Source organism: Gallinula chloropus (genome assembly GCF_964237585.1).
Source record: "Gallinula chloropus genome assembly, chromosome: 1".
NCBI lineage: Eukaryota > Metazoa > Chordata > Aves > Gruiformes > Rallidae > Gallinula > Gallinula chloropus.
Window position 1 is genome coordinate 23,344,719 of NC_140085.1, and position 14,709 is coordinate 23,359,427.

General features: G+C 40.9%; 1 protein-coding gene across 1 annotated transcript in view; it reads right to left on the reverse strand.

Annotated features, from left to right (window-relative positions):
• Positions 1-13,474, reverse strand: part of WASHC4 (WASH complex subunit 4) — a gene marked incomplete at its 5' end in the record, with an annotated part of 39,292 nt that extends 25,818 nt beyond the window's left edge. The window contains 10 exons of the mRNA XM_084279555.1: positions 550-670; positions 1,295-1,398; positions 1,935-1,977; positions 3,026-3,108; positions 5,781-5,848; positions 8,019-8,064; positions 8,219-8,284; positions 8,407-8,460; positions 9,525-9,664; positions 13,414-13,474. Coding sequence (XP_084135681.1) covers positions 550-670; positions 1,295-1,398; positions 1,935-1,977; positions 3,026-3,108; positions 5,781-5,848; positions 8,019-8,064; positions 8,219-8,284; positions 8,407-8,460; positions 9,525-9,664; positions 13,414-13,474 — 786 coding nt within the window. The remainder of the gene's footprint in view (positions 1-549; positions 671-1,294; positions 1,399-1,934; positions 1,978-3,025; positions 3,109-5,780; positions 5,849-8,018; positions 8,065-8,218; positions 8,285-8,406; positions 8,461-9,524; positions 9,665-13,413) is intronic.
• Between the last annotated feature and the right edge of the window lie 1,235 nt (positions 13,475-14,709).

Sequence of the window (14,709 nt, forward strand, 5' to 3'; positions counted from 1 at the left end):
GGAACTGAGCAACAGTCCTGTTCAATTGACTGCTGTGAGCAGATTCAGCCACACTACCCTCTGCCCACTGTGCCACAACACCTGATTTCAGCTTCTCAAACACACACTTAAAAAAAAAAAAAAAAGAAAAGATAGTCTCTTGAGCACACTCCAGTTAACTGTGTTGAAAAAGCAGCTAAAATAAAGCAGACCTATCCTATAAAAGCCTGACCACTATTAAAATTTCTGATTAAAACCAGACTCCTGAGTAATACACAGTCCTAGTGCCAAGTTGCTTGTGCTTCTTTGATTCTGCAGAACAGTAAGTATTAAGTGCTACCATTCAAAGCCTGGCACAGTTCTAGCACGTGAGAAGATGAAAAGAGCAAGGAAGGATCTTACAATAGTGCCTTTTTTCCCCCCCCCACCATGCAGAGATACAAGAGCCAAATTCACACATCACACTCTCCAGAACAAAACAAAATAACACCACACAAACCACTCTAAAGAGAGTGTCACTTCAATGTAACAGTTCCCCCCTATCACACTGGAGAACATTAACTTCATTACCTGAAATATCATTCCATCAAGTAACTGGCATTCCAGTTTTAACAGTAGCTTTTCAAATGGCTTCAGTTTATCTTCTTGAATCCCAAATTTAGATGGGTTGTGATGGACAGATTTTAGCAGCCTATAAGGAACAGGTGTGGAACACATACAACCCAATTAAGACATGCTAACAGTTTTATCATATCCTTATCTATTTTGAAAATAGATTTTACTTGCACACATCTTTGTCCAGCAGCAACTCCAAAAGAAAAAATACATAATAATTTTTTAAAAATAAATCACAACACACTAGGTCTTTATAAGCTATTTGCATTTGAACAACTCCCATTTATTTAGGTTTTCAATGAAGCAGTTGTTATTCCACTAATTTAACTACATTTATAATTGTTGACTCCTCAGCTTTTACTTAAGATAGTGTTCTTAATTCTGTATGTCCACCCCCATGATCAACATGGATAGCCTTCTAACCAAATATATTTTAAACCCCACCAACCATTACTCTGCTTGTCAAGATGCTTATCATGTATTCTAAGAAGAACACTCAGCATTTAAAAACATCCCAAATTTATTGATGCCGTTAGAAGAACACAGCAGGAGTTTGGCCCTGCTCTTCATTGAGATTTCTGGAAAACTCTCAGGGCTACCAAAATCCATGTTCCCACACCAACTTTCTTGAAATAAGAGATAAGAGCATGTGCACGTGGCTTTATGTTGTAGGAGTATTTTTACAGTGTCAGAGACATACCTCTTATACATGGTCCAGTGATCTTTCAGAGTGGCATGATTGTCAATTATTTCATCCAGAGTGATTAAGACTGTGAGCAGCTCTCCCAGATGCTCATACATTGCCTGTTCAAAAAACAAAACAAAACTGTAGTTACTGGAAAGTTTATCACAGTCACTATTATCAGTCAACAAGACACCAGCTAGAGAGTTAAATTGGAGATTTGTTGGTTTGGTAGCTTAAAGCTTTAGTATTTCATGTAGTGTGAAAAGGAATGTTAGAGAACTTAAAGTGGTGCCTGCACACAAGCACTATTCTGTTTTGACACTGAAGGTAGGATTTTTAAAATTTGTCAACATAAAGAAGCACACAACGAGCGAGCACACAAGAACTTTTCAGCTAAGAAAGCCAGAATATGAGAGACATGGAGCTACCAGCCCTTTCCCCAAAAAAGCTGGATAACAAAATAAAACCTAAAAAGGAGATGCCAGATTGAAAGTTGCATTTGAAACTCACTTTTTTGTTCATTAATCCTGGGAAAAGCAGCAAAGACACACACGTATATATATATATATACACACACACCTATATATAGTTATACACACATATATACACACACATATATCTCAACATAAACAAAAGGACTTCAAATCATTCCCACCTGAAAATGAACTCCAGACGTCTCTATAATTTTAGGTGCATTCCTGTAAATAAAATATATATATTTTAATGCCTTTTTAATCCTTAGAACAGAGAATATTTATCAATGCTGTATCACAGTACCCCTTTGTTTCTTGGGGTACATTTTTCTTCATTAATATAGTAACTTCAGAAAACAAAAGAATCTCAAAATCTGACTAAAAGCATATGCTATGTGAAATGTGTGCCATCAAGTTTATTATTACATTTTTAGATATACAGTATGTGATGGGTTCAAAGCTCTGACAGCATTCAGTGCTGTCACATGTACATCAGCAGTTCCTAATTCAGTTATATTAACAGCAAGTAGTGTGCACACACACAACCTTGCAGCCCAAAAGTGCAAGATCACTTCACATCTTTAATCAAACCATGCCCAAGCTACACATTTAGCCTTGTGCATTCAGCACAATACTGAAAGTCTACCTTGTGCTGTAGCATAAGACAAAAACAATTAAAGCTGAGAATTATGCTATTCTATACAAGGGGAGAGGGAATCAAGAGCCTTGCAGTTATATTCAGAGCTAAAGCAAACAATTCTATTCAGAAATAAAGTCTCCTCATGGCTTTTCAGTGGAGCTAAACCCAAGAACATTACTGAGATCAACTTCAGTGTTAAAATCATGGTTTCCTTGTGAGGAATATATACCAAGATTTACATATTTAAAACATCAGACTGTGAAAGTGATCTGATTTTTAAGTTCCTAAAGCTAATGGTATCTACTGCATCAGTCAACAGAACGAATCTCTCAAAATGAGCAAGGATGAGGGAGTAATGATCTCTCAATCATAAATGCTAAGTGCCTTTGAAGCATCAATTCTATCAAAAAAAGACAGAAAATAAAATTCTTGAATCATTATATAAAACCACTATTTTTTTCTGATAGATCAAACAAATCCATTTCCATAATGGCTTATGCAGCCCGACCTTGCATAGCACTCTCCTGTCTCTAGACAGCAATATTCCCAAAATGCCCATGCCTTAGAACAGTCATATTTTATACATTTGTTAAACTACATAAAAAGCAATGTAGCATTTTAGGGAATAATTACTTGTTGCTGGTATAGAGAACAGCCAACTGATGCACTACATTCACCACCACTTCGTAACATCGGGTCACAAAGCAAGACAGCTCCTGAAACACAAGAAAACAAAATATGTCTGTATGTGTATAGGCAGGACCCCCTCCTATGCAAGTTGTCATTACATCCCACATCCCAAACTGGCAGCCAAGCATCAACTACATCCCTAACCCAAGTCAGTGGACAGCAGGATGGGAAGCATCTTACCAAGAGCTCTGAACAAAGTATCTGGGACTAAGCGAAGTTGTTCACAACATGAACTATTTATACTATTGGTTCAATTCATCAAAAGGCAGCAAGAAGTGACTTTACAACAGCACCCAAGTATCTTAGAGCATATCCCTGACAGCAAAGGCTGTGCCTTTTCCCACTAGATGCAGTACTCACTCTGTGAGCTGGCGATAGCTGAACTCAAATTAGACATTAACACAGAAGCCTGGTAAGAATGAGAAGCCACAGAATCCTGCTTTTAAAGAAACATGACAGTGTCTTTGAGAGGTACACTTGACTAAAGCAGAACTTAGCTTTGTGTAGCTCAGCTACATAGTTACTACAAAATGAGTAAGAACAGGCCAACTTTTTCCACTTAAAGCTCTATCTTAACATCTACAATGGATTTTAACATGGTATAGGATAAATGAATTTGAGTTTCCCTTAACAACAATATTTGCTCATTAATGCACCCTATAATCCCATCAAGGAAAAGTCAGCATGTGATGTGTCTAGCCAGTCAGCACACAGATGGAGTCACAGCAGACAGCCCACACTGGCTAACCAGCCAGACTGCCGATCCTGCCAGAAGGCTGGCTAACAGCTGAATTCTGTCTTCCTCTCCATCAAAAATAGATCTTATTTGGGCTTCTGCCTTCTATTAGTCACCAGTTTTCACAAAACATAGAAGTGTCTTTACTTCTTATACTTGCACTGCTCTATCAAACGCAGCTGAAACAAGCCAACAGGTTCCAGAAGAATGGACTGACAGACAACGGAGACCACGCTTCCTGGGAAGGGGGACCAGCTGCCATTTTACAACTTCCAGGAAACAGTCCAATTTAACAGCACATGCGTATTAACAGTGACACTGTACAGATGAGATGATCATTTTATAAGTTCTTCAAATACACTGTCTTCAACGGTACTCAAGTTTTGTTTCACAGCACTGTTTTGATAATTTTTTTTAAAAAAAGTGTTTTGACGTAGCAAATTTGAGGTTATTACATCAAGTTAACCAAGAAAACCTTAACTCAGGAGAGCAAATAAACCAGCATATGGAGATCAGCTCTATGAAAGCAACATTTCACCTCTTCTGTCATCTTCATTGGTATTTTCACACCACCCTTGAGGATATGCTTATAACGCTGCCCAGAACAGCATCGCCCTGTCTCTGGATATAGACTACAACTGAGTGGATTCAGGGGAACACAACAGTTGAAGAAGAACAAACTCAATAAGGAAAAAAGTTATCCAGATAAGTTTACCCAAAGCAACACACACCTGTTAACACAGGAGCTTCCCCTATGGGGCAAGATCCTGCATCCCCCTTCTTTCCCAAGTTCAATCACCAAACCATCACAGCACATGTACAAAGTGGGCTCACTGGTAATACTGCTATATTTTTGTGTACACACCCTATAAATATATATATTAGCACAAATAAACATAAACTTGTTCTACAGGGTGGGTTTGCAATGCACATAAATATTGAAACCACCAGGTACCTTGCTCTCAACTTCCACCAGGACAGAGTGTCCTAGTACGGAAAATAAAATGTAAAAAAAAAAAATGAAGTCTGGAAAAATGCCATTGTACAGTTGTCCCATCTTAGACCATTAAAAGGTTTCAAACAACTGCTCAGTACGAAATAGATGATGAGGGAAGAAACTGTCAAGAGTCGATAGGACAAAAAGCTTCCAAACCCCTTGGGGGACAAAACCTCCAAGATATCCCAACAACTAAATGCACCATAAGAGATGTTGAGAAAAGATGTTGCACCTCTATAGATTACTACTGCCAGGCTAGTAAACAGCAAGTACAGGAATGTTAACTTTTGTTAAACCAGAACTTATTTAAATATTCTGGAAGCTTCCTGTACATTCTCTACTTCAGCCAGACATTTCATCACAAGCTATACTGTATAAAAATAGAAACATTTTTGGGAACAAGACAATCACTTCAGCTATACTGAAGACAAAAATCACAGTAGACTGAAAACCAAGAGCACAGGAAATCCTCAGCAGAAACACAGATCCTGTTTTCACGCAAAGGACCTTGATAACAACCAAACTGTTTAAGAAATAAGCATTGTTACCAGAAAGCTTGAGTGAGGCACAAGCAGTTTTTTCCAGGTAGAAGAAAGCAAAATTAAAACATATATCATCTTAAAAAAAAAAAAAGTATAAACAATTAATCCATTCCCAACGTTCAATGAAAACTAAAACTTGCTAATCAAAGCCATAAAAACAGATGCAATTACATTTGCCATCAAATGAAACACCTTATCTTCTCTTACTGAATTTTCTTAAGTCAATTCTAATTTCTCTGAACAATGATTATACAAACTGTCATTTCATCTCTCACTAGAATTCCAGAGTTTTGCACAAGTGTAAAAAAAACACAGAACAATGTGTGATACCTCCATGGTTGTGACAAGTCTGCATTTTTAAAATTAATATTATAATTGCTGTCAAAAAATCCCACCAAACCAACAAAAAACCCCATACTCTACCTGCAAGAAAGAAACAAATCTTCCCATCTGTATTTGGCAGTCTCCCTCCACCATGCTGGAATCTGTGGCTTAAAATACAAACATTTGTCACTACTTTCAAAAGTCTGTGTAAAACCTGATAAATTAACATTGAAATTTGTCCTCCAAGCCATCTGTCATACCAGTGGAGATCTTACTATGAGCATTCTGATGGAGCCTTAAAAACTTTTAGTTTTGCTTTTCTAAGCTGGATTTATTTTTGAAGTTTACTTCTCGTAAACAAAGTCATATTTAATAAGTTACACACCAGGAAAAAAAGTCTCTATCACCTAAGATACAGAATATGAAATGTAATTCTTTAAAGGCATATATATTATGTAATTTAATGTTTCCACTTTTAAAACTGTACAAAAACACTAGGTATTTATATTGCAAGGAACATCCTTGGAATTTACTGGAAGAATATACAACTTGAACCAGAAGAAAAAAAGCAAGCAATTTCCTCAAGAAACTTATTTTCTTCTTCCTGCATACCATCCTGCACGAAAGAACCAACTCATTACCATAGCTTCAAAGCACTACCTGTATGACGAAGTATGCTAACAGGATACTATGAAATATAATTACACCACCAATGCCAAATTGTTTCAGTCAGCTGGAGTAGTTGTAATACTACCTGACAAAAACCCAGTCTTAGTATGATGACAGTTGAATGCTCTCCACTTTAAAAATTTTTATTGGGCCACTCTGAGCAAAAAAGGCTTACGATCCCAAGTGTACCTCTGTAAGAAACACATCTTATTGCTTCATAAAATATGTTCTTTTAGAGCAGCCACCAAAGGGGTCTCCATAGTTCTATAAGATGGAGCTCTGGGACAAGATTCTAAACATGACACACTTCCCCTTTACATATTTTATGCAGCCTTTACTCTGTTTAGTGTATGTCCCAAAAAAAATCCCCAATCCAATTAACTAAAGTTCCTCGAGTAGTCTTATCCACTCCAAGATGAAAAAAAAAACATTTATTTATATAGAAGAAAAGGGCCAGCACAGGGTTTGATCCTTGAGCCAGCAACTTTGCCAGCTATTCTAAATAAGCAAGCTTGCTACAAGGAGGGAAGTGGAAGCTGAGAACACAATTCTGCAACCCCACCTAACCCAAAAAAGGCTGACCTGCCACTCAAGCATTCCTTGCGGAATACCTGTCAGGAACAAGTTGCTGCTTCTCATGCTAGAGACATGGAGAAGTTTTAAGGGAATCCCTAGTATCATTTTAGCAGCATATCACTTTCTTTTAAGATTATTTAAAGGCATGCTAAGAAAAAGACCCAAACAAACACCACTTTTTTCACATTCCTCAATACTTCTGAAACTGTCCAGGCTCTTGAAAAGCTTTAAGAAAAGCCCTTTTGCAAGACTAGTATGAGAGGGCCTTCCCTTTCTCTCAAACTGCTGAAATAGAAAACAAAGTTAGGTGATACATCTCTAAATCAACTCAATATATTCACTCTTCAGGACGAAGATCCATGCTTGTTCCCAGACTAACATCCTTTAAGGTAGAAGCTTAAGACCAACCCTTCAGAGGGGTTACCAGCAGCTTTCACCTAAAGCAAGGTCTCACAATTTGTCAATTAAATTGACTTAGAGTTTCTTGTGCCCCTGTATTATGCCATGTTCAAAACAGCAGTATGAGTACTATCACCTGTGCACGAAAGGCAGACGACCGTAACACACTGCAACTTCTCTTAGAAGTTTCATGAATACAGTAGGCAGGACTTGGCCCAAGTTATTTATTAATGGATTCATTGTTTTATTACAAACAAATTACAGGTTTAACGTTTTACTACAACCAATGTAAAATCTAGCCCCAGTAGGAAATAAGTTGGTTTAGGATGTATTTACATGTGAAAAATAGATTTTCAAGGTCATATTTTGAAAAACACCAGTATACAAGCTCAGGTTTCTATGTGTTATACATTAAAAACAAACTCAACAGCCCATATTCCCTACTTCTCACGTAAATAAAGCTGCAACAAAACCTTTTGTTAATGTAAGGGAGAAACCTTACTGTTATCTTAAGCTAACTCAGGACAGTAACAAGAGACTAGTAGATATCCCTGTAACTTGCAAGTCCATTATTTGGTCTTCATCAGTCAAAGACACAGAGAGAGCATGTATCTGCATTATTAAAATTACACTTACTGTGAGCATTTAGCATAACCAAACTACAAACTTGTACAGTAAAAGGGAGCTACTTACCTCCTTCTCCATAAAACAAGAGGCCATTATAAAATTTAGTTTCTGCCTAACAACAAAAGCAGAAAATTGGTTTTTAATAAACAGGATATACGTAATCATGCTATAAAAATTGTTACACATTTTATGTTTTTCTTTACTGCTAAAGAATAGCTTGCCAAACTGCAAACATTTTCATACACAGTAATAAAAGCTGAATTTACCTCATATTTTAATTTCTTGATTTCACAGCAAAGGGCAGCATACACAGTTATAACTTTGTTTAGAACCTAGACTCAAAGAGAGAAAAAACCCACACAGATTACAAACAGATTCACTTTTAGAGAGCTCAATTTTAGCTAGAATAATTCTTTGGTATGTTTTTTTTTTCTTGTAAGAATAAAGCACTCACCTTGTTTTCTGTCTTTATGAGCTCCAGCAGGGATGACTGTTCATATGGTAAAAGCTAAAATTTAAAAAGCAAAAAAAAAAAAACCCAAACAAACAAATAAACAAAAACAAACAACTTCAGAAAAATACTAGTAAAAACACTCCTACCCAACTAGGTAAGTAATTTCTATTTCCCCAGTTTAATCTCAATCAGGTCAGTAATAAGAGAGCAAAAATTGCACATTGCTGGCAACCTACTCTGCAGAAGACCATTGCTCTTCACATCTACATGGAAATACCTTTGCTTTCACTCTAAGCAGAAAGCCAAATAATTATCTGCATTATACAGCATTCACAACAATTCCCAAAACTTGGAAAGTAAAGCACAGTCATTATGCTGTATATATCAAAAACAGCTCAGGAAACCTAAAACTTGAATTAGGAATCCCAAATGTAGGAAATAGGATGCATAGTGTGCATCTGTAAGCAGGCACCGAGGTTTTGTACTGAAGTCAGACATGATAGCAATTATTTTACATACATCCAGCACTGTGCTGGCCCTACACATAATTTATTCAAATTATTCAGACAGATGATTACTTAAGAGTGCATCTTCAGCACAGGGAAGTTCCATACGGTAACAAAACACGGTGTCTGCAAATTCAGTGGAGAGAAAAACATATAATGCTCCACAAAGGGCAGAGAACTTATGACCAAGGAAACAGCCACCTCTGGAGAACAGAAAATACTGTACAAGTCAAAGCACAACTATAAATACCCACACACAGTTCACTCTGCAGTTATACAAGTATTAGGGAGCTCTTCTGGAACACCAACTCCCAGATAAAAACACCAGCACCCACAGGGAAGAAGTTTGCTGGCATTAGGCTTCCCAACACATGAATTCACTCAACTTCACTAGTATCCAGAAGACTGGAAAATAATATGAAAAACCCCTTCTCTTGCCATATGCACCAATTTATTAATTACTTGAGAATTAAAATAGTATTAGATATGCTTCTTAAACACAGAAGTCAAAGTTTTAATAGCAGAAATGCACCATGCATTACTTCTCAGGTTTTGAAGGGAAAGAGGAACTAGGAAAATAACAGTTGCAATACATATTAAATATATGAAGACCTTTAATGCAATGGGATCAAGACTGAAGTCCCAAACATCTCCAACAGAGTCATCCAAAGCATCTTCAATCCTCTTCAGCTGAGACGTATACTCCTCAAGAAATTTTCCATAATTCTTCAGCTGCACTTCAGCATGAATTTCTGAGAATTGATAACACAGGCTGTTCAGTAAACTGCAATATCAAAAGTTTTATTAAAAATATTTAAACTGTTGCTATTTAGCTTTAGCACTGTATTCCTCATTTTGCTGCAGCATTTTTTATTTAATGCAAAGTTCTTCTTTGTTTAAAAGCAATCATGCAACACAGTGTGTCAGCTTAAAAGAAACACAAATATTAAAATAGCAAACATTTAAAAGGTCTGCAGAAAATTCTTACCTTTGGCTAAAGTAGCAGTTTATTAGCATCAATCCCCCTTCCTCTCTCTCCCTGCTACCTCTCAGCGAGTTATTTGGGCATTAAATGTGAAGTTTTCAGCTTTCAACCATTCCCCCTATTTGCAAACTCACCATATTCAAGCAGATCTTTCCTTCTGCTTAACACCTGGACATTGAAATGCACAGCTATCCTGCTACTCCTGGGGCAAGTAAGTTGTTAGGTTCAAAAGGTAATATTCAACTGACCAATCATCAAGAACAGTGGCAATAATTAGCAAAGTAAGTTTACAGACAATTGGTCCACAAGTTTCATTCATTCTATCCTATCTTATCCTGATCTTTCTTCTTCCTGTGATAAAACACTCTCTTCCTCCCCCCATTTATACACAATTATTTAGTTGCATAACTTGGACTATGGAATTAATGATGAAAGCTCAAGGCTTCTATGCTCAGTAAGGAAGTGCAATCCTTTTTCACATCAAGACTGAAGCGTCTTCTGCAAAATTAGGTAACAAATCTAAAACAGCCTGTGATCTGCTACTTGTTGAACACAGGGGTACCTAAAAAAAGTTAAGACAACGCAAGTCAGCTGAACAACTGAACTTTTCCAAACAAAAGGTAAGCTCTCACGTAGCTTTGTGCGTGCTCTTTTCACATTTCAGCAGGTAAGCTGCTCCAGAAAGTTAAAAAACGTTTTTTAAATTTCTGCATATTTAACCTCTAACTCATCACACTGCCAATAATTAAGCCAAATGGTAGTTGATGGTTACTTCAGTGGAAGAGCACTGCAGAACTGATTATCACTTAAGACTTTTTTTGGAGAAAAAGGAAATATTTGACTGAGACCATGCACCGGGCCTAAGGAGAGGAACAAATAAGGAAAAGATGAAAAGGACTACGTACAGGAAGGTTGATATCAAGAAGTGACTGCAGCGAAACTAATTCTAAGCTATGGCTTTGAAGCCAGCAGCAATACCAACCATAAGGGCACATGGACTGCAAAGCCTCTCCAAGGAGCATGGTAAACTCTCCCACAGTAAGTTCTGCATTAGTGCCACCAGATTCTACCTGTACCTGCAGCCTAGACAGCACACAGGCACTGTCAAAATAAAGGGACTGAATTTCACGTGAACAGATACGAAGCAAGATAACAAACCCCCCTCTCCATCAGCAGTACACACTCCAGACACTGATGTGAAGCCCTTGGGTTCTATCATTGTGTCATTCTACTCCATCAAATTCATCTCATCTTTCAGGTGCATCTTCTGGAAGCTCTGCTGCAGAAAACCAGTTAAACACTGCAGAACCCTGCAGAATGGAGTTTAACCAGCCACCATGCCAGCTTCAGCACCTTACTGCTACAAAATCTGGAGACCTATTACTACAGAGGCGCATTGAGGTATTCCCCCAATCCCATCCCCTCCCTTGCACAAAATTAAAATAGATGAAAGACCTGGCAGAGATATTGGGGCTTTATAGGAAGAACAGAAAAAAAACTTCCAAGTCATCCAAGAGTAGGAAATTGGCACTGCTGTTCAAATCAATTCCCTATGAAGCAGGCAGCATTTCTCAAACAAAATCTCACCGCAGCACTCCGCTAGTGACCCACAAACTGCCACTATTCCAGCAGCCAAATGACGGATTTGAACAATGCTACTGCTCAACATAACTGATAATAAATATTTCCAAGCTATTAACTATTGATAACCATCAATTTGCCACATTGTACTGAACATATGTAACTGACAGGTGTGAATAATTTCTATTTCAGAGAGACAAGAGAGTGAAAGCTACTAGCTAGCCAGAAATAGGCGGGGTTGAACTGATAAAAAGGACTTGAAGATGGGGAAAGCTTTTTAAGATGCCGAAAAGGTTTCCTAAATAAACTGATTCACATGGAGAAAGAAAAAGAAATCACAGAAAGCAGGTATTTTCTTTTTCTTCAGAGCAGTCTGTTTACAGTGAAGTTGGATTTATTTTCTCCTCAGGTGATGAAATGAAAGCATTACAATTGGACTAATGCAAGAGATCTCAGCAGTACAGATCCCCCAACTTAATATTATCTGCTTCCATAAAATCAACAGTATCAACATTCGTAAGACTTACTGCCACAGCAGGATTTGCAAGTGCTGTGTCTATGACAGATGCAAGAAACCAGCCCTACTTAGTATCTTGTATCCTCAGTTGAGAGCATTGTAATTGCTAAAGGTTAGTGATATGCGTATAAAGCAAAAGTAGACAACAACAACAAACGTTTTCCAAGTCAGATGATTCTCCAGCTTTTCCCTAGAAGAATGTTGTGTGCTATTCTCAACGTAAGATCATCCTGTTTGTTCGCTGTCAAGATCATGGTAATGGAGCAGATTATGTCATGCTGAGTTCTTGTAGCTGCACTTAATGTTATGGGCAGATCACTGAAGATCTGGCGTTGTGAGTAAAAGCTGTATTTTCCATTCTGCAGCTGGTAAAAACCTTGGCTCAGGACAACTTTGGTTTCCACTGAAATCCAGACTAAATGAATATGGCAAGAACAGAATCATCCCTTGGGATAACACTATATGTGAAACAGTTGGTCCTTGAGTGACATATTTTCACAGCAACACCTGGTGTAATTAATTTGGCACAGTTCAACTTACAGTGTGCATTACAGTGCGACAACCATATACACTCCCTCTTTAGAAAGTAGGTCACCTCCACGGGCTGAGAAAAACGTGGATTTTGACGGGCACACAAACGACTGTCAAAGACTTGAGCATCACAAGGTCTTATTCAATTATTTGCGGAGGTAAACCCACAAGTGATCGCCCAACTCCACGCCAGAAAGCCTTCACCAGTGGTCACTGCGTACAACTAACTTGTACCAGCATGATTTGTCTGGCTAACTGAGGAAGCAACTACAAAAATTTGAGAGCCACGAGAAATGACCGGCAAGGAAAGAGACACCATCTCCACCACAAACCTCTGCTCCTCCTGCCCGGTTCGCGCAAGAAAAGGAACTCGGGCGAGGCTGCCTGTCCCCTCCCTGCCAGGCTGCGGCCACTGGAGACGACCCCCCGGGGCAGGTGAAGGATGAAGGGCTGGAATAGCCACTTTCCTACCCCAAACCGCCACCCACGACTACAAAACGAAAATTAAAATAAATAAAAGGTCACCGCTACAGGCCACCCCCGCAGGCCTGACCGGAGGAGGAGCAGCACTCGGCGGGCGGCCGGGGGAAGGGGCGCGGCGAGGCGAGCGCCCGGCTCCCCGCGCGGGGCAGGGTCCGCCAGGGAAGCTGGGGAGGGTCACCTCGCTCAGCTCTCACGACTGCTTCTTCTTCCTCCTCCTCCCTCTCTCTCCCTTCCTCCCTCCCTCCTGTTCCCAGAGGGGATGCAGCGACGTGAGGGGCCAGAAGAGGTCCGGGGCCGGGAGAGGACCGGGATCTCTTTAGTCCGTGCCTCCCCCCCCCCAACCCCGCGGTGACTACCGCCGCGGCCCCGCTCGCTCGGCCGCGCTCCCCTCCCCGCGCGCTCACTCTGCGAGCCGTCGTCGAGGCGGTCGAACTCCCAGTCCGGGGAGAGGGTCTCCAGCGCCATCGCCTCCCCGAGCGCCCGCCGGCCGCTCCCCCGCCTCCCCTGACTCAGGCGCACGAGACTTCCTGCCCCGCACCCGCGCCGCACTCTGGGAAATGGAGGCGGAGGGGGGGTGCTGGGACTCCGGGAGGAGGCGGGGCGGGCGGCGGCGCCCCCGCGAGGGCAGCCGTGGCACACCACCCCCCCGCGAGCGCCGCTGAGGCGGTGCGGGGTACGCCGCTCGGCCTGCGGTTCCCGTTCGCTGGCTCCCTCACGGGTCGGCGGGCCCGTTCTCAAGTGCCAGTGCCGCCAAGCGCCTGCCCCACGGCGAAGGACAGGAGCAGTAAAGCAGAGGGGAGACAGGCGCTGTGCTTCCGCCCCGTGGTGCGGGGGTAGAGCGTGGCGGCAAACGCCCCGGGCGGTGGCGCTGCCGAGGTTCCAGCCGAGAGGGCAGCTGCGCCTCAGAGATGCGGTGGGCAAGGGCATTCTCCCTCTCCCTCCCTTTCTTTACCTCTCCTTCCCTCTCCTAACCTCTTTTTCCCTCTCTCTCTCTTTCTTTCCCTCCATCCCTTCCTCTCTCTCTCTCTCCCCACCTCCTCGTTCCTCTTGACTCCGCTGCATCTCTGAGCTGATTGCTTGGTGAGGCAAGGCCTATCTGTGAGGTACCAAGTCCCCCTCACACCGACTCCCCATCCCTGTCCCGTTGCTGAGGGAAACCTCCGCCCGGTACAATCCACAGTGCGTGACCCCCGCCCACACTTCCCCTTTCTGATGCTGGAGGAAGGAAGCGCTGTGAGGAGCTATCCCACCCTGGGAAAAGGTCTGGAGCTCACAGGCAGCCGCACGGGGTGACTGCTGCAGCAGTGTCATCTCATCTCACTGCCGTTTGTGGCCACAGGTACTTGCTTGCATGCCGTCATCACTTTGTTTTTATCAGGCCCTTCGTGGGTAGTAATATCAGAGAATAAAAATAGAAGTACTTTGGATAGCAAGAGGAGTAGCTATTCATAGCCATTAACAATGACCGCAGCAATTACATTATCTCAGCAGAATCTGTAGCATCAGCAGTAATGGCAATGGCTTCAAAAGTGGTGTCACCGGGAGCGTCAGCGATTTCGGTGGGGAAAGAGCACTAAAATAGCAACTCTAGGGAGAGATGTATCAGTAAGTGCAGGATCATCCATAAATGCTAACTCTGTAATGCAACCGGTCTGAAAATAGCACCCACTCTAGTTGTTTTCTGATTGAAATTAATCCAT